Genomic DNA, 25,470 nt, shown 5'->3' on the forward strand with positions numbered 1-25,470 from the left:
TCTTTATCGTTGATCGGTCGATCAATGAATTTCCTTTCGGTTATTTATTGACTTTTACTAGCGGCCAAAAGGAGAGAAAAGAAAGAAAGATCGCTGATGGGAGATAGAGAAAAATGTAACAGGAAGTTATGCTCATAACTTTTATATACATTTCCAGCTGTGGAGAGGAGGTGCCTAGAAACTAGGAGGAGGAATTCTTGCCCATATTTAGTATGTATTGTATATGTATGATTTTCTCGGGCATCGTTTTTGCCATCTTTTTGGCGAATGTGTGGTTCTGTGCCTCCATCCTCCAAGGCCCTTCAGAGAGCGTATTTTATATATATATATTTTTTTTTTAGCCAAGTTTTGTGTTCTTTTCAGCCTTTCTGTTCTTCTGGGCGTTCTTCTGGTGGTTCTCTTCTCCGCTTCTTTTTTTTCGTCTCCATTTGACTGGTTCTACAAGTTTTATTATGGCCAGTTGCCTTGACTTTGCTTAGGCCAAATGGCAGACGACGTGCCTACAATGCACTCCACCCAGCGTCCTCATCCTGCTCCTCTCCTCCTGCTCTGAACTTGGCTCTCCTCGTGATCATCATCATCATCATCATCATCATCGTGATCTTAGTCATTGTGTGTAGTTAAGTTCAGCGCTAGTCTAGGCTGCAAAAAGTTCTCTTTCTGCTCCACACTCTTTTCGCTGCTTTGGTGGGGCCTGGGCTTTGGCTTCATCTTCTTGCAAACTTGTACTTTTGCTTGGTTCTGGTTTTGTTGTTTTGCTTGGCTCTTAGTACCTTGTACTTTGCTAGTTATATAATTTTTTTTTTTCTTTCGTTCAAGCTTGTGTTCTCTGTGTGTGTGTGTGTGTGTGAGTGTTCGCTCAAGTGTGTGAAGTTCTTGGCCATGGGCATAGCCAGCAGAAGGTAGGGGGTAAAAAAAAAAAACCCGAGAACCGTACGCGGTAATTGAACAAAGAGTAAGCTGGTTGTGTGACCAGATGTATTTTTAAAGCAGAGCAATGGGTGATTAGAGGGAGGAAAAGTGGGGGAGGGGAGAAAATAAACCAACTAACATATTTTATTAAGAACATAAAAGAAAAGTTATAGAAATCTTTGAATTCTTTGTAAAATAGTAATAACAAGGCTCAATATAGTGTGACCAAATGTGATTAATTTGAATCCTAATTTAGCACATTACACAAAATAACCCTTTCCCATTAAGAAGCTTCCTCCCTGGATCATAAATCATCAACTTTTTGCAATCTTCTCATTTCATAAGGCAGCAAAAGCGATTTCCCTTCAAATAGCTTCCATTACAATATCCGCAGAAATCATAAAAATTATACAGCGGAAGCATTCATAATACATTTTTAAGTGGGATAGGCAATAGACCAGAAGGAGGATAGAGAATGATGAGGAACCAAGAACGCAACGTGTTATTTAATTTAATAAATGTATATAACACTTTTTTGCTCCATGAACAACAGCAAAATATTTATACATAAGCTATAACCATGAAAAATAATGCCCATGTAAGGTAAGGTAAGAAAAGGGGGGAAGGCAAAATTATGAGGCTGCGTGTGAGACGATTCTGTTGAAGTGAAGCCCCAGCCAGGCTATGGTTAAAAATAAATACAGATATAATTAAGGCCAGACAAAGGGCAGTTAAAAGCTTAGAAACAAAAGATTTGAGAAAAAAACAGAGCTCAAAAAACACAAAAAGAGATGGAAGTAAAGCCAAAACGAAACTCACTTTCAAATAAAATCGAAAATACCTTAATTAATAAACAACCGAATCGAAGAAAGTTCTTTGCCTAATCATTTATGAAAATTAAAACCTTTAACCTAAGCCAAGCTCTGGGGGGATGCCGACTAAATCGAAAATCGAAATGACTTAATAAGCTGAGATTATATAACGCCAACAGACGAAACAGAACAGAACAGAAAATGGGGAGAACTCTGGCCTGGGCTTTTAGCCAAAAAAAAAAACGAAATAAAAACGCTTACGAAATTCAATGAAAGTGATTGATGTTGAAGTAAGCCCAGCTCCGCATAGAGAATGGAAGATAGACAGGGCAGATACAGATACATGTACAGATACAGATACAAATAACGAAGCAAAGATACAGATACTGGAAGCCTAGCGAATCGTCATGGTGTGGGCGAAATATACAAATAAATAAGAATAAAATACAAGAACAGTAAAAAAAAAATAACAAAAGCCAAAAGTGAAGCTTGAAATGATTTCCAAGCTGGGCATTTTGTATTCTAGTATATTTTTCTGCCAAAAAAAAAGTATAATAATAAACTGACTGACACATTTGTAGCAATTATTTATCTAAATAAATTAGAATTCCCTCTGTTGTTTGCCACTCTTGTTTTTTTTTTTTTTGAGAAAGAATTGTGAGAGGGATTTTAAGAAGGAATTTATATTGCTTGAAGTTATTGTAACTAAAATAATATTTTAAATTTAATTTCAAACTTTATAAAGTAGAAAATCTTGCAGTAGAAAATGTGATTTAGAATACAATCAAAATCACAGATAATGTTTTTAAATAATTGTTATTAAATTATTAAAATTATAAAATTGTCGGGAAAGTTTTTTATAGAAACAATTGAAAGTCTTAAGAACTCTATAAACTTGATTCAGTATTGATTTTTTTTTAATTCTGTAGACCATTTCAATAAAGTTTAATGCAAAATATTTACTATAAGAACCTGCTACTATATTATTTTTATTACCCCATATTTATTTTATTTTTAAAATTTTTCCCTAAACTTATTCTTCTCTCAGTTCTCTTCAAGTCTTGAATTTTGTTAGTATTTTCAAAGAAAGTTTTATTTTTTAAGAACCCGAAACTTACCATTTTGAACTTGGCCTGTTGAACGCTCCACTTCCAATTCCGCGGGACTTTGATTTAGATTTAGATTTTGATTCTGATTGAGTTGGTTTTGATTGGAGTTTTGATGATGTCCCAGATCGAGGCTGTTGCGCGATTGTCCAAAATAGTGGCGACGATGATGGAATCGCTTACGCGTGAGGCTCAGCGGCTGTTGGTCATGATCCTGGGCCTGGCCTTGGCCTTGCGGCTCCGGAGGTTGCCCGGTGGGCGGCGGTGAGGGTGTGGGGGTGGGCGAAGGGCCGGCACCGCTACCACTACCACCATTATTTGGGCTCAAGGGCGGCACCAGACACCGCTCGTCATCCTGGCTCTTGTGCTGTAGCAAATTCTGTGATTCCAGCAAACGCTGCTGCTGCTGGTGCAATCGATTTTTGATCAGGAATATCTTCGGCATGTTGAGCGATTAACGATGAACGATTAGCGATATACGATAAATGATTGGCGCAACGCGACGGCGACGACTACGACGGAGACGGCGACCACGACACGCGACGGACTTGCTGCTGGCGAGCTAGTTATTTGTTTTATTTTTGATTTTTTTTTTTTTTTGGGTGGACGAGGGACAGTCACCAAGTGTCCCGAAATAAACAAAACACTAATCCAATTGTGTGTGTATGTTTGTTTGCCGCTCGTCCACTTTATATTTATATGTATTTAATTTATATATTAAAAAAAAAAAAAATAACCAATTTTTATTTGGTTTTTTTCGTGTCATGGAGAGCTAGAAGCTCAAATCGCCTTCTGCTTGGCCCTCTTCATGTCTTTTCTTAGATCGTATCCTTGTGACTTGGAAAATTATCCTTGTGTGTATGTTTTTTTTTCTAGTTCCTAAAATATTTGAATTCGTTTTTCAAACACTTTGAAAAAATTGTACTTGAAAAAAAATTTAGATGTTTTGATTTGTTTTATTTGTATTTTTAGCAGTTTTGTTCTTTGTCACTTGAAAAAAATTGTATTTTCTGTTTGGTTTTCACACACAACACTCTGATGTATTTATAATATATACGTTTCCGATATCTCACAGTACTCGTTAATATTTCATGTTTTATAATGTGCTTGGTGTTTATATTTTGAGGAATTTATATTTTATTGATTTTTGGTTTGGTTGTTGCTGTGTTTTTTTTTTTTTTTGTTTTGGGATTTCGCCCAGGTGAGTTGAAGCGAAAACACGTGCATTCACAACGCCGGCTCGCCACTTACTGTATTCGAGCGGTCCGCACGGCGGAGCAGTTAGGCCAAAGTCAGGCAGGCGGCCGATCGATCTCGCCGCTACAACAAACTCAGTTAGACGGCGCTCTGAATTCGCTGCAAAACACCGTAAGCCGAGAGAGAGAGAGCAGCTTCGCTTTCGGCGAACATCCCGATCGCCAGCCGAAGTCGAAAAGGTGAGGCTCTCGGGCTAACGCGCACCTGTGAGAGGAGAGTGAGAGTGTTTTTGTGTGTTTCATTTCGCTCACATAACGTTTCTCATGCAGTTTTTCGCCGTTGTGTTGCTCTCTCTGGCACTCTCTCTACCTGTCTCTGTCAGAGTCAAGGTAATGATCACAACGATGATCACGATGATCGCTGTTGCTGTTGCTGTTGCTGTTGCTGCTTCTGCTGGTGCTTCGTTTGTTCTTTGCTTTGGCCATTTGCCGGTTGAGATGGTCTTGCTCCCTTCTCCTTCCAATCTACCAACTTCCATCGCCTGTGTCGCGCTCTTTGGAGCTGTACTTGTTGTACTTAGAGTTGTTTTTGTATATATATTTATTTATTTTTTATTTCTTAGCTCCTTTTGACTGCTGGAATTATGATATAGCGGGTTTAGATGTGATGAATTCATGTCCTTTGGGGTTTGAAAAATATTTCTGAGTATTTATATGAACATTTTCCAGCATAATTTATTTATTTATTAAAATCAAGTGTGGAGTTAGTTTGTGTCTTAAGTCATTTGATTTAATATTGCTTTCATTTTCGTTATTTTTCGCAATAACAAAATCGCAACACGTTTTGCTATATCTTTTGCATGTCAAAGATAAAGGGGAAAATCATATCTTAGAATAATAATAATAAAATAAATAATATTTTGTTTACAAATTCGATTTCCTTGCAAGTTTGTGTCCTAAGTCTTTTGATTGTAAAATTTAAAAAATTAATAAACTAAAAGGATTTGGCTTAAGAACACACAAATATCCTTCGCATAGACCTTTTTAGTATCTCAGCTTAAGTTTGTGTCCTAAGTCTTTTGATTTTGATTTTTTTTTCGCTTTCAAATTGAGAATAACGAAAGAAAAAACACAGCCAAAAAGGAGGTAACAGAAAAGGAGGTAAAATTCCAATAGTTTTGTTGTTTTCCGCGGCCCTTTAAGAATTTCATCATCATTAAAGGTGTGCCTCTGTGTGTGTGTGTGTGTTTGGTAAAGGAAAGAGAGTCGAGTCGAGTCGCGGTAAATACAATAAGAAGAAATAACAAGCCGAAGAAGCGACTGCGGCAAGTAAAATGAAAAAAAAAAGTACCCATATAAGCGAAATTAAACGGCAAAATAGTTGGCAACGCAGGCATTTCTCGCTCTCAGGTGAGTCCCGGGACCTACCTTCCCTCACCTCTCTTTACCTGTCCAGATCACGATGATGATCATCACTTAGAATGCGCTTAGAATGGCAAATAAGACTGAGAGAGAGAGAGAGAGCCCAGAGAGATTTGTTCTGCCCATGAGAGCCAGAGAGGGAGAAAGGAAGATAAGCAGGCTCTGTCTCTCTCTAGCACGCACAGGTGCGATGCCAACGGATAACTAACGTTATTTCACACACAAACACACGGCGTCACAAGTGATGTAAGCGACGGCGAATTCAGCGCGTCGAATTCAAGCAGCGCCCACCTGTGTTCCACACACACATACATGCCGATCACTCTCACGCACGCTCTTCTGCGGCGACGTAACAAATTTACAGCTAACTTTGTGCTGGTGTGCGGCGAGAGAGCGAAAAACGACAGAGATAGAACGAGAGTGAGAGGGAGAGCGCCTGAGCCGAAGTTGAAAACGAAGATCAAGTCGCAGCCGAAGGTAAAAACGAAGATCGTTTCTAAGAACACTCAAAAAATCAGTGCAAATTTTTCAACATTTATTAAAAAGGGATTATAATTTAAAAAAATATACAATTTATTTATTTTCTCTGTATTTTATAATTATTTCTATTAAATAAATAAATATGTAGGATTGTAATTTATTATTAATTATTTATTTATTATAAAAAACTTAAATTTTTAGTTATATAGTGATTAAAATGGCATTTCTCCGAGTGCACCAGTGATCGTGAGAGAATAAGAGAGTTAGATTGTGAGAGCCAGAGAGCGGCACCTTAAAAACCTGTTGTTAACTTTGGCTTTGACTGTGACTTTGCCGTTGAGACAGCGGCAATGTTAATGTCGTGACGTTGGCGTTAGCAGCGCCGCCGCGGCGCTGGCAGAAGTATCTTCTGTTTCTTCTGCTACTGCTTCTTCTTCTTCTTTTTCTTCTGATTTTGCTTCTTCAGTGGAGCCTGCCGAAGAACATCTACAATGGTGATGTTGTTGTTGTTATTCTGTAGCTGTAGCGTTGTTCCTGCGCCAACTTCACTCTCACTCGAAATTCCGCTCGCTGGCCAAAATGCAAGTGTTCTGGCCCAGAACCCAAACATATAGACATATGTATATACATATATAATATAGATAATACATGGATAAGGGAGTTTAATTTAATTTAAGATTTTATTTAAGATTTTTGAAATTTATTTGGTACTATTTTAATAACAAGTTCGTGTCCTAAGTCTTTTGATTTTATGGATTCTTTTTAATTTTTGGGAAAATTATTTTAATAAAGGAAAATATAAAGTAAAAATGTATATAAAATAATAAAGTTATATTAAAGATTCTAATTTTATTTAAAAGTATAATTTTAATTTTTTTTTTTAATTTTATTTGGTATTAAAACTATTAACATTTTTATTATATTTTGTATATTTTTTGATTTTGTTTTATAACATATAAAAAAAAGTAATATAAATATGTAAAAGAAATATAAATACACTTTAAAAAAATAAATAAATGAACAAACTTTTATATATTTAGTGAATAAATGTAATTATATTATAGTTTATAATTTCTTTTAATCAATATGTTATCATCCTTTGCTTTGCTTTCACTTTTAATTGACAGGAAACATAAATAAAATGTATATAAATACAATATTTATATAAAGTATAAAATTTGAATTTTATAAAAGTAATTTTTAAGTACACTTGGAAATATTGAAATATTTATTAAATTTTTTTAGGTTGCTAGTATATATTCTTTAGGCTTATAGAACCTATATTTTATTTCTAATCCTATCTTTCCTCTATCTATTTTTCCTATTTCTAATTTTAATCAAAATTTTTCTATATTTTTTTTTCCTATTTTTAATAACAATTTACATTTTTACAACCATATTAAGGAATTTTTTTTTCTTACCCCCCAAAGCTGCACTTTTCATTTACTCAGTCTAACGTAATAAATAAATCGAATCTGACTTGTAATTATATTCTCATATTATATATACATATATATAAGCCCTTTGTAAAGCGGCGGCAGATAGTTGATCAAGATTTCCCGACCAAAAGCGAATCTCAGGTTCTTGATCGCGAAACCAACAGAGACTCGAGCTGGTTATAGCTGCTGTTGTCATTGTTGTTGTTGTTGCTGGCCCCAGACCTTGGCCACCAAAGGTATAGACCAAGACAAAGACCAACACCACTGAGGAATCAGTTCTATATATATTAATATATATAGATGTGTGCAGAAACTGCACATGGTGAGTGAGTGTGTTCACTGGGCTGTAAATGCCTTGACTTTGGCTGGGGGGGCCTGGACTATAAGGGATGCGAGGGAGGCAGTAGAAGTAGAGGAGGGCTCCACACACAGCCAGCAGAATTTTCTCGTTCTTAGCGTCTGCTCTGCTCCTCTTCTTCGCCTGTTTTCCCTCATTTCCCACCCCCTTTTTGCGCTGCCTGGGTAATTGTTGTGTTTAAGAATGTGTTCCTTTGGGCCTCACTGCGCTTGCATTGCTAGCTTCTTCGTTCTCTTAAGCTTTCACATAGAAAAAATTTTTTTTATTCATTTATTTTTATATGAAATATATTTATTTTAAATGTTAATAAATTAAAATAATTTATTAAAATAAAATATTATTATTATATATAAACAAATATTTAAATAGAACCCCCCTACTATTAATTTTTGTGTGCACATAATTTTTTTATTGCTCTTTTTATGCTTTTGTTTTTATCTTTATTTGTTCAATTGTCGCTAAAATAATGCTTCAAGTGAAGTTAAAGAAGTAGAATATATCCATAGTGGTAGGAAGAGGCAGAAGATGAGGAACTTCATGATCGTAATGATGTTGATGATAATGATGATTGAAAGAGCGGCTGGGAATACCTGTTTTACCTGTTTGTATACCTACTAACGTACTAACACTGTTATAGCGGATTCAACGCGCACCGCACACGCCTGACAACAACAACAACAATTACAATAACAACTATAACAACAATACTGTTGATAATAAAGAAATACAACAACAAACAGCAATTGAAGACGCAACCAAAGGCAAAAAGGAAGCTCTAAGAAGAAGGCAAAGGCAAACCAAAGAAGCGTAGGATCCACAAGAGGAAGAGGTGTAGAAGCCGAAGAAGAAGAGATCCCAACGCCCAAAAAAAGCCCCTAAAAAAAATTACAAATAAAACTAAAAAACCAGGGATCCTAAAGGTTGAATTCAATAGGGAATTTCCTTGAATACCCTATCTAAAATATATACACTACTGGCCGAAATAATAAGTACATGCGTATGTGGTTTGTTTCAAGTCCTATAAAATTTGTTTGATAAACTTAAGGAAAAAACCCAATTTATTTTTAGTTTCCGTACTTATTCCAGATAATAAAAATAACTGCCTAAAGGATTTTACATTTCAAATTTAGAGACAGGGGTCAATTTTATCCAAAAAGCATGAAAATGGGCTGGCCGAAATAATAAGTACACCCATTCTTCTAAGTCTAGAACTCGGAAAGTATTAGATATTTTTCACTTTTTTCTTCTTATAAGTAAACTTAGATTAGTATCCAATGAAACCACACTCGTTTGGGGTAACTTTCGCTATTATTTTTGGCATTCTAGCAAGAAGTCTGTTGCAAGTCACTACTAGAAACTCAGACCATATTTCTTCAGCAAATCTTCACAAATCTTCAAAATTTTTAAATGTATTGGTTACAATACGACGTTTTAAGTTTCCCCATAAATTTTCGATTAGGTATGAGTTTGGAAACTGACTTTTCCAACCCATGACGGTTACTTTTTTGTCCCTAAACCAGGCCATGAAAACTTTTGAGGTATACTTTGGATCGTAATCCCGTTGAAAAATCTATCGGAAGGGCATGTTTCCCTAAGCATATGGTTAGAAGATGCCAGTTAAAAAAGTTTTATTTTCGAATTCGGTCGTAATACCATTTATGAGATGTATTTGCACAACGCCATGCCAGGAAAAACAGCCCCTGACCTTTATGCATCTGTCTCTGGGCTTAACTTTTTTTTTCGCGTTTCAAAGCTGAATTTTTTGAGTTTGGTTTGACGTACAAACTGTCTAGAATCGTTTTCAAAAAAAAATTATTTTTGTTTCATTGCCCAAAGTATTTTGTTTCCACCTCCGGTTCAGACCATACCAAAAAAATGTTGCAAAGCTTTTGCTTCATCTGAAAAAATTTTCCTTGAAGTAATAGAACATTTTGGGGTATACGTCCTTGTAATCCTGTCTCATGCAGTCTACGACAAACTGTTCGAGCTCAAATTTAAATGTCAATTTCGCTGGAAATGGCCTTGGATGACCAACAGGTCCTTTTTGGCAAGAGAGAGGTAACTGTTATGAGCTGGTCAAGTCAGTCTCCTGTCATAAACCTAAACGAAACATTGTGGGGAAACTTAAAACGTCGAATTGTAACCGAAACATTTTAAAATGTTGAAGATTTGTGAAGATTTGCTGAAGAAACCTGGTCTCAGTTTCTAGTATTGACTTGCCACAGACTTCCTGCTAGAATGCCAAAAATAATAGCGAACGTTACCTTAAACGAGTGTGGTTTTATTGGATACTAATCTAAGTTTACTTATAAGTAGAAAGAAGTGAAAAATATTTAATACGTTCCGAGTTCTAGACTTAGAAGAATGGGTGTACTTATTATTTTGGCCAACCCATTTTCATGCTTTTTGGATAAAATTGACCCCTGTCTCTAAATTTGAAATGTAAAATCCTTTAGACAGTTATTTTTATTATCTGGAATAAGTACGGAAACTAAAAATAAAGTGGGTTTTTTCCTTAAGTTTATCAAACAAATTTTATAGGACTTGAAACAAACCACATACGCATGTACTTATTATTTCGGCCAGTAGTGTAGTTGAGACCTTAAAAATGGTATAATTATATATATATATATTTAAAATATTTGTAATAATAAATATATACATTATTTAAGGCATTTTTAATAGTAAATATATATATTTTTTAAATATTATTAATATATATAAAAAAATAATTCCATAAAGGGTGCAAAAAAATTCCCCTTTGCCGGCAAAATTCGAGCCTCCTCCTTAGAGTCCTCTTTCCTCATTCTGGTCCATGTCTTCGTCCTTCTGCCACATCTTTCACAACTCTTCTCTCATCACTCTTTGCTCGCCAGCTTCTTTGGGCTGGATGGGATGGTCATAATGATGATGATCATCATCATCTTGGGCCTGGACTTTGGTTACATCTCTGCAGACTCAACTCAACTTGCGCGCCTCCTTTTGTGCCGTTTTATTAACGCTTCACTTTTTTTTTAGAAATTTTTTTTTTGCGTCGTTTTGACCACGTTCCTTACTGACGCCAGGAATTTTGCTCTTCTTGGCCTAAACCGATGTCTATTTCTGGCCAAGACGACGAGAGAGAGAGCGAAAAAGAGTGACGAGGCGGGCGGGGCTTGATCGCTTGTGTTGTTGGGGGTCACTGGGAGACGGCGGCTAATTTATGTTGAAAATGCAAAAAATTGAAAATATGCAACGGCGATCAAAGTGGAAAGGAAGAAAAGTGGGCATGATGAAACGGGGAAAATCCTGAAAAAGGGGGAAGAGGAGCTCCTCCGATGGGAGAATTTTTTTTTCTTAAAAAAATATAAATTATTATAATAATAATAAATAAGTAATAAATGATAAAAAAAATAATAATAAATAGGTAATAAATGATAAAAAAAATTATAATAAATAAGTAATAAATAATATAAAATTAAAATAATAATAAATATATCCACAATTATGTAAATATTAGTATAGTAATAGAAAATAATTATTATAAAAAATATAAATTAAAGTTATATTTACTTTTACTAAAAATAAATCAATAAACTAAATCAAATGATAATCTATATACCATATATCACCTATATTATCATATACAACTATTACAAAATTTTCCAACTCACCTTCCTCCAAGTTGAACTTGATAGTTTTCGCAGTTTTCCTTGATGGTTCAAGTTGAAGTCAAACAAAACGGCGGCGGCGCCAGAAAATAAAGACAATAAAGCGTAATGCAAAGACTACTACTACTACGTTAAAGTTAAGTTAAGAAATTATTATTGTCATCACCCTTCTTGATATGTATATATATTAAATGTACAACCATGTGCACACACACAACCAAAAACAACAACAAAAACTTAATTAAAATTGTATGCAAGGTCGAAATTAGTTGCCAACGTGGCCCTCAAGCCAACAACAGAGCTCGGCTCTGGAAAAAATTACTTTATTCATAATTCATTTAAGAGAGCGCACGCATATTTTGCCCCTTAAAAAGCAGATTCGCCCCACCTCCCCCAACCCCACATGCACACTGAAGCGTCATGCGCACGTTTTTTGACTAATTTTCAAAAGAGCAGAAAAAAAAACACCCAAGAAACCTGATTGCAATAATAATGAGATTGTTTCAGAATGAGATATACTATATATATATGTACTATATATATTTACGTTTGTACATTGGGCTTATTGTGTCTATAAAATTAACAAATCTTCGCTTACATGCACTTATCTTCAATCTGCATTTTGTCTGTTTAATTTAAAAAGAAATATAACCACTTCTATTTCCATTAAGTCTTCAATTTATATTGGTTTTAAATAAATGATTGCAAGATAAATGAACTTATCAATTTCTTAAATTTAATTTTGTGGACTTTACCAGATTAATAAGACGATTTTTAAAAACGGAAAATGAAAAGAATTAAGTACTGGATATATGTTGGTATGTTATTTTTTAGCTTTATATATTTGTTTTCTGGCGTTCTTGTTCGCTCGAGTCTTGAATAAATATTGATTGTAAATAAAGTATAGAAAATTTATATCTTGATTTATTTTTGTTGATTTTTCTTCTAATATAGATTAATAAACTGATTTTTTTTTTTAACAAAAAACAAAAGAAGATTGTAAGTAAAAAAAAAAAATTACATTTATCGATTTTAAAGCAATTAAAAAAAAAATAAAATAATAACAATATAATTTTAAAATAATAATAATATAATTTAAAAATAATAATAATATAATTTAGAATAATAATAATATAATTTTAAAATACTAATTAAATAATTTTAAAATAATTTTAAAATAATAAAATAATTTTAAAATAATTATAAAATAATAAAATAATTTTAAAATAATTATAAAATAATAAAATAATTTTAAAATAATAATAAAATAAGAATAATAATAAATTTACTTAACATAAAAAAAACTATCTAAAGACTTCAAATATATTTTTTAGAATTTTCTAAAGTTTCCCCATGACTCCAAATAAAAAGACTTAGGACACAAACTTGGCAATATTCTTGCCAAACGAATGACTTAGGCAACGAACTGGCACTGCCAAGAAAATCAAATTGAAATGCAAATACATAAAATAGATGTACTATCTGCTCACTTGTCTCAATCAATTCCTGTGAACTGTTATAGCCTTTTTTTTTTTTTGTTTTGTGTCACCACCGCCCCTAAACAAAAACCGCAAAAACTACAATAGATTACCCGTCACACGAGCGTCTTTCGGGGGGCGTGGCATTGCAAAACCCGGCAGCTCAGCTCGGGATTAGTTTGCCCTTCCTTTTTTTTTTTTCTTTCTCGGTTTTTCTCTTGTGTTATTTTGTTCACCCAGCATGGGGCATCCCTCGGCAGTTATACAATATGATATATAGTACTCATCGAAGATGAAGCTGCCTGCTGATGATGATGAAGACACAATCCCAGACAACAAGTGCAAGTGACAACAACAAAAGTAACGACTGCAATTGTCGGCTTCAATCCAAAACAAAACCCAAAGGTAGACGCAGACAGATACAAAATACACAAAATACCGAAACAAAAGCAGCAACAACAATGGTGACAAGTGCTCGCAAATTGTTGCCTGCACACACACACACACACACAGCAGGCAGCAACCACAATGGATTAACCATTAAACTTAAAATTCAAATTCAAGTTCATGATGAATGTATCACGTGCAAAGAGCCGGAGCCGCCGACGAAGCCCAGGTTTTTCTTGCCTTTGGAGTCTGGTTTATATATATTTCGGGTATTTTTTTTTTTGTGACTCCGCCGTTTGGCGGTTTACGTTTTTTTTTTTCTGCTTCTCCAATGTCTGTACTTTTTGTGGCTGTTTTTTTTATTTATTTATTTTTTTTTGTGGGTTTCGCAGTCGAACACGATGGAGCGCAAGTACAACAATAACAGCACAAGTAACAGCAACAACGAGAACAAGCTGGCTTTGTACCTTGTGGTAATAAGTGCCTGGATTTTTTTTTTTGTTGCTTGTCTTGCTTTTTGGTCATAACCAAGGTGCTCTACAGTCTTGGGGTGTTTGGGTTCTTATTCAGGAAATTAATGTACATAATTAATATATATATATATATATATATATAAATATTTAGGGAAAGAATTTTCTAGTAGATTTAAAATATTTTTTAATTTGGGATACTTAAAAAATTAATCATAAAAATAATTAATAATAATAATAAAAATAATTAATAATTAATAATAAAAATATTAATAATAAAAAATATTAATAATAATAATATTAATAATAAAAATATTAATAATACAAATATTAATAATAAAAATATTTATAATAAAAATATTAATTATAAAAATAATAAATAATTTATATATATATTTTTTTTAATAATTTATATATATATATATTTTTTTAAAATAATTTATATATATTTTTTTTTTTAATAATTTATATATATTTTTTTTTAATAATTTATATATATATTTTTTTTAATAATTTTTATATATTTTTTTAAAATAATTTATATATATATATTTTTAATAATTTTTTTTTCATAATTTTTTTTTTCATAATTTTTTTTTTCATAATTATTATTTTTATTATATATTTTAAATTAGTATTCTTTTTTAATAATTTTTATATATTTTTTTTAAATAATTTATATATATATTTTTTTTAATAATTGTTTTTTCATAATTTTTTTTTNATAATTATTATTTTTATTATATATTTTAAATTAATATTCTTAGCCTGCAGGTAATTTCGTTAGTTGCCATGGCCGAACTTTTTGCACCTTTGATTTTTCCGCTCTGTGAGCCGGCATGGGGCGGGTTTTTGGGTGTCTGCACGTACTGGCAAAACTAAAAAAAAAGAAGAAAAAATATATAAAAAACCGAGACTTAGACTTAGAAACACACACACACACACACTGACAGAGACAGAAAGCCGTGCAAATACAGGTACGAGTACAACAAGAAGCAACTTGACTTGGCGCGTTGTTTATTTTTACCTTTATCATTTTTTTGTCTATACATATATTAAATTTTTTGTTTTAAAGCTCTTTTTTTATGCTTTTTTTTTTTGTTAACTATTTACCGCCTGTGAGCATGTTTTTTGTTGCTGCCATTGCCGTAGTGTCTGCCTGTTTTTCTTTTCTGTTTTCTTCTTGGGAACATTGTCTGATGGAGTTGTTGCCGCTTTACATCATACTTCTGGTTGGACAACAAACATTTCCCACTCTCTTTCTTAACCTTTTATTTCTTTCTTATGTAACTCTCGTGGTCGTTGTAGTTGCCAGCAATTATGCAATGATCAGGTAGCACTTCCAGAATATTTACCTCGCCACCACCCAGTATGGTATTTTTTGTTGTTTTGTATATATTTTTTTTTGGCGGTCAGCCTCAAGGTGATCCGAAATTAAAATTGACTTTGGGGAGCATTACAAGAGCTATTCGGTTTACCAATCGAAATCAAAGTGAAACGATAGCAATTTGGATAATTGAAATCGGTCTTCCATTATCTAGTTGTGAGTTGATTTGACTTTGCTTTTAATTGTGCCATGCGACCGTTAATTTGACTAATCGCAAATTTCCTGACCAAGAGCTTCCTGTCTTGGCTGTGCGGCCTGTGCCTGCTGGCTGCTGTTGGTGGTATTCTCCGATTGGTAACAGAAATGAACAGGTTAACGATTAAAGAACTTTTATTTAGTCTCCTAGGCTACGATTTTAGTGAATGAAATTAAAACTGGAATTAGTTGGTGAGTTGAAAAGTCGAATATAAAAGATAGGTTTCGTATTATGTAGAAAAATGCTAAAGAGACAATTAAAATTTAAGGCAAAAGCAGTGATATATGTTTGTTATCGATTTAGAGTTGATAATTTTTAAAATTTTCAAGTTAAATCAAAGATTTACAATGTATAAGGTATTTTATAATTAAATTAATTTAAATTAAGTTATATAAACAACCCTTTTATTTCAGAATTTGAGAAATAACAAGAGTTTACTTGTTCGATACACAAATTCGATGTTTATCGATAATAAAAAATATTTATTTAGAGATTTTAATTCAAATCTGCCTTTAAATGTAAAATTCATCAATACAAAGTTATTAAAGTAACCTAATTATTTTTAACAATTTAATTTTTTTTTTTAGCAATTTTTTTAACTATTTTTTTTTTGTTACAATTAAATTTTTTTTTTTAACAATTTATTTTTTTTTAAACAATTTATTTTTTTCAATGAATTTCGTATATTAAGAACTACACTGAAAGGCATTCCTGGAATGCAACTAATGTTTGTCCAACTTAGAATAGAATCAAAAGCTGAAAGAGCCCACAGAACCGCTCACACACAATGGGCTCAGTTTAGCTAAGCCCATGGATGCCCTCCCGCCTCACCGTCAGCCTCCAGTATTATGACACACCCTAACACCTTGAGTCAACATCGATGTCATGCGACATTTAATAGGGCTAATACGCCATAATCATGCTGTTGTAATAAGAGAGACGTCAACACGCCGCACCGCAGGGAACTTGATTGATAAAAAAAAAAGGAAAAAAAAAAAACAAATTCAAGCCAGAGAAATGGTTTGAAATAGTAGAAACCTGGGGGATGGGTTAACCGATATATATATATACACGATATAGTATAAGTATACTATGAATACTGAGAAGAGTCAACTGCAGTTTAGCATATCAATGCCCAGCTATCGATGATAAATGCGTTCGTGTTCGTCTTTAGCATTGCATTGAAAGCTCAGACTCCAGAGCAGAGACCCCTTTTTTTTTATATATATATATTTTTTTTTGGACTAAGCTCACGCAATACAAACAAACAAACGAATCCGAAACCCAATGAATGTTAATGCTAATTTACTGGACAAGCTCCACTCACTCGCCAACGAGTTAGGTTACTACTATTTTTTTTTTCTTTTGGGGTAAAAGAAAGGTTTTGAGTCGTCAATGAATGGATGGTCTGGCTGGCTGCTGCTTGGCCCAAAGGAATAAATAGAAATGTTTAAAAAACGCCCCATCTTTGGTATCTCTCTCTTTTTGTGGGAGGAGGACTGGCCATCAAAAGTGGATTTGTTTAATTCTTGTTTTGTAAGTCGTTGTCACAGCTCAAGGCTTCGATTTGTTCTTTGGCGGGGAATGTACGACTAGGGAAGGGCTTGAGATAGAAAAAAAGAGTAGATAAAAGGGATATATATAGGAAAATGTAAATGTAATAAATTTGGAATATGTAAATTAATAATTAATAAACAATTAAAAATACTAGAAGCCCCTAACAAAACTAGGAATATAATAATCTCTAGAAACTTTATTAAAAATAAATATATATTTATAAAATATACAATAAATATAAACAGAAAATAAATATAAACATAGAAAATAAATATAAAAACATATAAATAAAAATCTAAAATAAAAACTATATTTTCAAATATTTTATTAATGTAAAAAAAAAATCCTAATATGAAATTATTTTTTGTAGAAATAAATAGTTATAATAAAAGTAAAGTAAAATTAGGCAAATAGATAAAATAAATATAAATAAAATGATATACCAAGTAATTTATTGAAGCCAAATTTTAAAATCATATTTCCACAAAAAAAAAAAAAAAAAAAAAAAAAATATTAAATATTAATTATTAAACGTAGAATTTTTTTTTATTTTAATATTAAAATAAAAATGAATATGGTAAATATTTAAAATACATAAAAAATGAATTACAAAGTTATTTCCGTTATTAAAACCTTTTGTTTATAATCATATTTCCATTAAAAACAAAAAAGTAAATATTGAAAATCGCTTTAACCTTAAAACTTCTTCCTTTAAATTCTAATTTTTCTTAAAAAATAAGTTTTTAAGTAAAAAAAAAATCCTCATAATAAAAGAAAAACTCCCCTCCAATTGTAGGGTGCTCGAAAAGTACCGTTTCCCTTCGCCAAAGCAGAAGCCGTCATCGTTGATACATAAACCACCAAATATCACATCTAAAATGTATAAATGCACTCCCAAAACAAATACCGCCTTGATGATAATAAAGGCCCATGATGACGATGATGTCGCTGGGAATGTGGATGAGGAGCTCCCGCTTGACATATCCCATAAATTTATGCTAAAATTTAAATTTCCTTTCAAGTAGTTGGAGAGATAGATGTAGAACGAATGGTGTCGCGGTGACAAAATGCCACATAAATATTACACGAAGGCAAGCTCTGATAAGCGAATGTTGCTCTTATTAAAAACTAAAAAAGAAAGAAAGAAAAAAAAAAAAAAAACCAAAAATAAATAAAGGAAAATGCTGAACAAAGCGAACCGATGGCCGATGGCCGAAAATGGAAATGAGTACGAACAAAGCGCACTAAAAGTGTATCGGGGAATAAAAGAAAGAAAGAACTTCCGAAAAGAGGCGGCTGGGTCATAAAATTGGGAAGTCGGTGGGAAGGGATTTGTTGTGGAAGTTCTTTTAAGTATTTTCTTCACCTGATCTGAGAAGTTTTCCTTTTGCCATTAGAGGGAATCCAATTCAGGAAAATCTGTTGATTTACTTGGTGTATTGAAGCTTGACAAAGGCTCTTGCAAAATTTTTAAAACAGATTTTGAAATATACAAGTTTATATATATTTTATTTAATTTTAAAGTATTTTTTTTATATATATTTTATTTAATTTTAAAGTATTTTTTTTAAATATATTTTAATTAATTTTAAAATATTTTTTAAAATATATATTTTATTTAATTTTATATATTTAATTGAAAGAATAATTAAGTTTAATTAAATATTTAATTGCATAAATTACTATTTAGTATTTGAAATATATTTTATATTATTCGCTTAAGAAATATTTTTATTATTAGTATTAATACAAGTATAAAAAAAATACATTAATTGCATTTACACTTTATATACTTAATGTTATTACATATATTAAACCCCAAAAATTATAAAACTAAATAAAAACCCCACAGATTTGAGATCCAAAGATAATGTAATCCCAGCCTTATCCAATTTTTTAACAAACCATTGACTCCAAAAAGGCAATCATTCCACTCGTTTTTTTTCTGTATTTGTTTTTATGTTTTTCTTTATTTAGTGTTCAGTTTTCAGTCTCTGGTGTTCCGCAGAACGGTCAGCTAATCGGATTTCCCAATGTAATTTCTGCTTTTGCGATTGTTGTTCTCTAGATTCTGTGTTTTTTCTTTCTATTTCTTTCTTTTTTTGTTCGTTTTGCCGGCTTCCTCTTCGGTTAAGCTTACACTTTGTCGCTATTTTGTAGTTCTTAACGCCTTGGGGGCAACAGTAGCGCAAATAGCAACAATAATAATAGCATTAACATCGGCATTAGCATTGGGCCCGCGCTTGTCATGGGCACAGAATCGCAGACGGGCGATAGAAGTACACAGGAAAAAAATAGGATAATTATTAGAGTGTTTTTAGAATTTAATTTGAATTTTTAGAAACAGAAATTTGGTTCCAAAATAATATGTAAGATTTAATTTTTATATATTTTTAAAAAATAAAATATTCACATTGCATTGTTCGCTGCAATATTTAAAAATTATTTTTATAATAATATAAAATTAATTATAAATACAATATTAGTCAAAGAACAAATTTTGTATTATTATTTTTGTATTTTTTTGTATATATAATTTTTTTTTGTGTATAATCTCGGCTAGAGAGACAAGTGTAATGGACACGCTCGGTTCCCATCCACATCACGATGAACTTGAAGTTTCGCACTCGCTTGATTGAGCTGTTCTTCATCTCTTGCACTCTGTGCTGGTCAGCTGGCATGGCTCAGCAGATCGCTCAGATTGCGCAGATCGCACAGATCGGTCTAGCTGTACTTTATATATAACGATTCGACCATGGGAACTGGCCGATCTTCATCATCGCCATAGCCATACCCCCCAAACCCCAACTCTAACCCCAACCCCATCAACTTCTCCTTCTACATATAAAACATCATCTTCCTCATCATCCGCAGCATTTGCTGGCAATGTGACAGACAGCATCCATTACCCTAACGATAATTGGCCAGGCTATATGATTCCCAGAGAGTCCATCAAACGGATTATATTCTGACAAACAATCAAAACTAGAAGATATTATTATATATATTATATCATGGCTCAGGCTTCGTTGTCTTAATAATAACCATGTGTTTATCAGCTAAAAATATTTACAAAAAATTAAAGTAATCAGAATTTTTTGTTGAATCTAACTTCTACCAAGAAACAGTATTATATTTTATTATATTTTGTCTGTAAATAATTATATTAACCTTTTTTAAGTTCAAATAAACGATTATTTTAGGTTTTTTTTTATAAATGTTATTTTTTTCATTATTATTTTTTTTTTTTTTTATTTTTTTTATTATTTTTAAATAAAGTTTATAAAATTCTCCTAAGTAGAAAGTTCTTAAAAATTATTAAAAATATTTAATTTATTTATATATTTATATTTATTATATTTATAAATATTTATAAAATAATTCACCTGAAACAAATGAGAAATAAAAGAAAAATATTAATAATATTTATAAATTCCATTGTCTTAATATAAATTCTTACTTGAATTTAGATTTTCATAATTATAATAAAATTTTAATATTTATTTTTTGTTTATATTTAAGTTTTTCAATAATTTTGGAATTATAAATTTAAATAAATTAATTTAAAGCTGTATAAATTATTTGATCTATCAAAGAGTATTCGCAGCGCTTTACTCCCTTTAGTAACTAATTTTTCTCGCTCTGCTCATTGTTGTGTTGCACTGTGACAGTGACGTAATCCCAGAGGCAACCACAAAAAAAAAAAAAAAAAAAAGAGCAAGTACAGTACTGAGCATTGTCGAGTTTTTTTTTTTTTTTTTTATTTTACGTTTTGTGTGTTAAGTTTCTTATTCTTTGGCTAGAGTTTTGTCTTCTCTTTATTTTATTTTATTTTATTTTATTTATTTATTTTTTTTTTTTTTTTAAATTTCGGTTTGTGTTTTGTTGACTCGGGCGACTCGGACAAATGACTTCCGTTGTGGCTCTGGCTATGCTCTCATAATAAATCCGAGATAAAGTAAAGCCTCGGGAGACACACACTGCGTATGCGCAATAAAACGAAATATATATATAAACCGATTTTTGGTTGTATATAAATTGATATCTTGGTTGACTTTTTCTTTTTCCAAATTCGATTTTAAGGCTTTCCCATCGTTTGGCTGCACCTGTTCTAACACCTTTTCTTGTTGTTTGTCTTTTGCCGTAAAGATAAATCCCAGAATGATTTCCTAAGGATCGAAAATTTGTATTCTCTCTTTGTTTTTTATGATTTTCGGACGGGATATCATTCTAGCGGTTCCCTAATGTCACTTTGATGAGTTCTCTTCATATTATTTTCTTTTATTGATTTATGTAGATTCGGAGTTTGTTGTGTGTGTGTGATAGCTTCCCAAGCTGTCGTCGCGTCTCATTAGACTGTGATTTAAGCCTATTTAAGCCACTTTAAGTCCACTCAGCACTTTGGACTATAAAACCGAAATAATAATAATACTGGCTACTCCGTTCGTTTTCATTGAAAAGTTTTCACTTCCTCGAATGGTAAATGGTTGGGTTTAAAGGCTTATTTGATTGATTTCCGTTGAAATGATGAGAGAAAACATGTGTGTGAGAAAATCAGATTATATAGAGTTTTGGAAAAGCTATAGAAAATATAGGTTAAGAGAGTTTAAAATTATAATTATTCCAGTTAAAATTGAAATATTTTATTAAATTTATTATTTTATTTGTAAATAAATATTATACATTTTCTTATATTATTAAATGTTTTTTACTTTTTAGAAATTCCTTTTATAATATCTTTTCTTTTCTTGATTCATCAACAGGTCACTGCTTAAATTAATATATTAGCTATTAAATGTTATCTATCATTGACGAAGCTGACGATGTTGGGGCGTGATGAGAAAAATACTGGTAAGTCTTCACGGTTTTCTATTTGATATACAAACCAAGATTAGTTGGTTCGTCATTAAAAAAAATGAAGAAGAAAATAATATAAAGAAGCCCCCTTGGCTGATGTACGGCAATAAATGTCCCGAAGCAATGAAACATGTTTAATGAATGAGCTGCATGAGAAGTGCACTGGGAGAAAAATTGTACAAATACTGTGTGGCTAAAGAAAAGAAAGGAATCTCTACTAGAATATATTTTTTAAGAATTTATAATTTTGTTTTGAGCTTTTTAAAAGGGATTTAGTTGGGAAATAAATTTTTGACATATTTAAAAAAAATATATATAATATTTTTTTTGAATTATTTAAAGTAATTTAATAATAAAAAATATGAGTTGAATATTTAAGCTTTTTATTGTGAATTTAAAAACATTTTTTATACATTTTAGGCTTTATAAAATTGCATATTTTTTTTGAACAGTTCTACAGTTTTTTTTTTACCTAGGAATGAATTTTTTAAAGCTTAATCTGCAGCTTAAATCTAGGAAAAATCACCAAATGCTGGGCAATAATTCAAAGATGCTTAAATAGTTTAAATATTCTCCTTAATTACATTTTAGAATATATAAAAAACTTGATTTCTTCTGAGATACCTACTAGTATTATTAGCTTAAAGCCCTTAAAGCTGTGGCATATATTTTTCTCCAGTGTATTCTTACTTTTTGTGGGTGGGGGGCGCTATGTAGTGTGTGTGTGTGTATCAGTCTGTCTGTCTGGTTGTGTGTTTTTCCCCATATCCCTAGGGCTTCTGCAGGTGCACTTGTTGTGATAAGACTGCGTACCCCAGCTTGGCCTGGGTACGGTTGGCTTATTGCCGTTCTGATTGTTGTATAATTCTCTTTATACAGTCCAGCGGCCTGTCCATCAAACGGCACCGTCACCGGCAATTAGATGAATTGCTACCATTGCGGAAAGTGGTCAAACTTAGACTCCGACTTCGACTCCGGCTCGGACTTGGACTCGGACTCCGAACTCTGTCAAAGTCGAAACTTGGCGCGAGTGTGTGGAATCAGTATTATTGCTTTGGCTTACATAAAAGGCCATAAATTAGTCACTTAACCGCTTCAAGAGAGCTGCTCCTGTTTGATATAAGTATGGCCAGAAATGGCATTTGGCCGAATGCCAATACAGTTCTGGCCATCCAGCCATCCAGCCAGCCAGCCAACTATTCTGGCCAATCTAGCAATTCTTTAACAACAATTCAACAATCTATCACTGCCACTCAAAATGCTTTCTATCGTCAAGTCTCTAATGATCTCTGTAGCGCGTTTGCTCTAATTGACTGACAGCCGCCGCCGCCGCCGCAGCAGCTGAAGAGAGATGAAGAGAGAGGTCTGTATAGGCATCGATAGACAGACAGAGAGGTAGCTATCGGGAGTGATCAGACGCATTTCCACGGGATCGTTTGCAATTTCTGCAAACAATTAGTCCAAAGATCGTTTTTGGTTTTGCCAGCAATTAGTCTGTTATGTTTGGAAACGAAACTAATCGAAACTAAAAAAGAATCGAAACACTAAACCCCCCCACCCACTATTAGGGATGTGAGTGTGATTGATTGATTAATCGATAACGAGGGGAATGGGGGGAAATTAGAAACAATAAAGTTTAGTTAAAGATGGGCAATAAAATAACAATTATAAGGTTTTTCGATAAGAGCAATATATTAATTTATCGATTAATCGATTTTTTTTCAAGTGAGAGGATTTTAGTTTTAAAAGTTTATATTATAAACTACTAAGTAGCAATGAAACTACTTTAAAAGATATAATAAAATATCGATAACTTTTTAAACCATATCTCGATAAGATTATTTATCGATTATGAGCTTATCTTACACTCCTTATATTTATTCCTATATTTTTTCTCAAAATATCACAAGAGAGAGTGTGTTCTATTTTGCACCCTTCTCCATTCTTTGCCCCTTTCTTTTTCTGTATTTTATAAAGACCAACTGAACAATACAAATTATCTAAGTGGCTGTCTGATGATATAGTTTCTTGATCTATTTATAGACAAATACTTCAGCGCCTAAGGCTGCTCTATTTATAGCGTCATTAGTTGATTCCTAAACAACACACAGAATTGAGCAGTTTTTTCATACATTCCTATGCGTATATATAATTTAAAAATGTTGTATTTTTTTCCTCGCAAACAAATTATTGTTATTTTGATGTCTGCATTCATTCACAAAACGAAAAAATGAAGAGAATATTCGCTTAGGAGCCGCGGCGGCAAATGATTAACTCGAACGATGCGGATTTTTTGGTTCGATTTTAAGCAGCTTAAATGACCAAAAGAAGAAAAAGAATTGGCACTTAAAATAATATTAATGAGCTACACCACAAAGCATCAGAAATATGCTTGTATAACTTTTCCCTATTTTTATGACTGTGAAACACGTTTCAGGAAAAAATAGTCTTATAATTTTTTGATAAAATTTAAACATATTAAAACCTGAATCAAGTTCATTATGTTTATGACGGCAGTTTAATGCCTTTGCATTCGGAAAATTTATTCTAAAAACAATCAAGATGATGATTTGATTGATTTGTGATTAAACCAAAAATTTTGAAATAAAAATGTGCATAATTTATAAGCAGATTCCAGAGAAATGCTTTAGAAATTTAAAGCCATAAAAATAATTTAAGGTTTTTTCTATATATTTGTTCTATTATTTGAGATTTTTTAAAGATATAAATTAGAATTAAGGAAGGTAAAATATTAATTATTATTTTAAACATTAAGATTTTGGTTTAGGTTACACAAAATATATTTTATAGATTGTAGATTGAGTTATTTGGCTTTTAATATTTAATTAAAAATTGTATTTAGTCTTTAAAAAATAAAAAAAAAATATTTTAAAATTTTTTTTTAAATATTAAAAGTTATTAATATGCTTTAGACAATTTTATACCCTTTTATATACACTTGACTTTTATTTTTATATATATTTTCATTGATTTCTCTTCTAACTTCTCACTTAAAAAAAATCGTAGGTAATTTTCTCGAGTCCAGCTAACCGAAACTTTTCAACAGATTATATATATTTTATTCATTGTCTTTTATTTTTTTCTTGGCTGGCCTGCAGATTTTTGCAGTTCATTGGACTGAGTCAAAAATCCAAGTGGCCAGCAGTGTCTGTCTGCTGACTAAGTGAATGAGTCGTGGTTGCTGTTATTATTATGATTTTTTTTTTCTTCTTCGACCTCAGCGGCGCATCAGCAGCGAGAAGAAAGAAATGTGGCCCGAACGAGGCAGAAAAAAAAAAGTAAAAAACAAGGAAAAAAAAAGACAAGACGAAAAACTTAACTTATAAGAGATAAATTAGCGCGATTTCCGAGATGCTTGACTTGGCTCGCACGCAACAACAACAAAGCCAAGTTGAAAGTCATAATGACTAATGATTTAAATGTGGCCAGAAATTGTTAAACTTGCTGATTAAAAAATATATATACCTACATATATGTAGTTTTGATATCTCTCTCGCTGTGCGAATATATCAATTTGAGAGACTGGCATTTATTTTAATTCGATTTTGATTGCGAAATTCCGCCTCAATTAAGGCGTTAATCAAAATGTGAAGCATATTTTATGGCAAGCGTTAAACAGTTAACTAGCCAAAGTATGCAAATCATTTGATTGCAATTTAAATCATTCGCTAATTAAATACGTAGCTACCACATAATGGGTGTTAGCGATTTCCTAGGCAATAATAATGCTTAGGCGTGTTCT

The 25,470-nt window shown here is 32.0% G+C and overlaps 2 protein-coding genes across 4 annotated transcripts in view; one reads left to right on the forward strand and one right to left on the reverse strand.

The window, feature by feature from the left end:
* Positions 1-4,065, reverse strand: part of ovo (transcriptional regulator ovo) — a 28,333-nt gene extending 24,268 nt beyond the window's left edge. For all 3 annotated transcript variants that reach the window (XM_017168727.3, XM_017168723.3, XM_017168726.3), the window contains exon 1: positions 2,843-4,065. In XM_017168727.3, the coding sequence (XP_017024216.1) occupies positions 2,843-3,275 (433 nt within the window). In that variant the 5' untranslated portion in view covers positions 3,276-4,065. The remainder of the gene's footprint in view (positions 1-2,842) is intronic.
* Positions 1-25,470, forward strand: part of LOC138929244 (mRNA decay activator protein ZFP36L3-like) — a 154,755-nt gene that overhangs the window by 16,260 nt on the left and 113,025 nt on the right. The window contains exon 3 of the mRNA XM_070288579.1: positions 21,614-21,701. The gene's annotated coding sequence lies outside the window, so the exon portion shown is untranslated. The remainder of the gene's footprint in view (positions 1-21,613; positions 21,702-25,470) is intronic.

The sequence above is a fragment of the Drosophila kikkawai genome, chromosome X, assembly GCF_030179895.1.
Source record: "Drosophila kikkawai strain 14028-0561.14 chromosome X, DkikHiC1v2, whole genome shotgun sequence".
Taxonomy (NCBI): Eukaryota; Metazoa; Arthropoda; class Insecta; order Diptera; family Drosophilidae; genus Drosophila; species Drosophila kikkawai.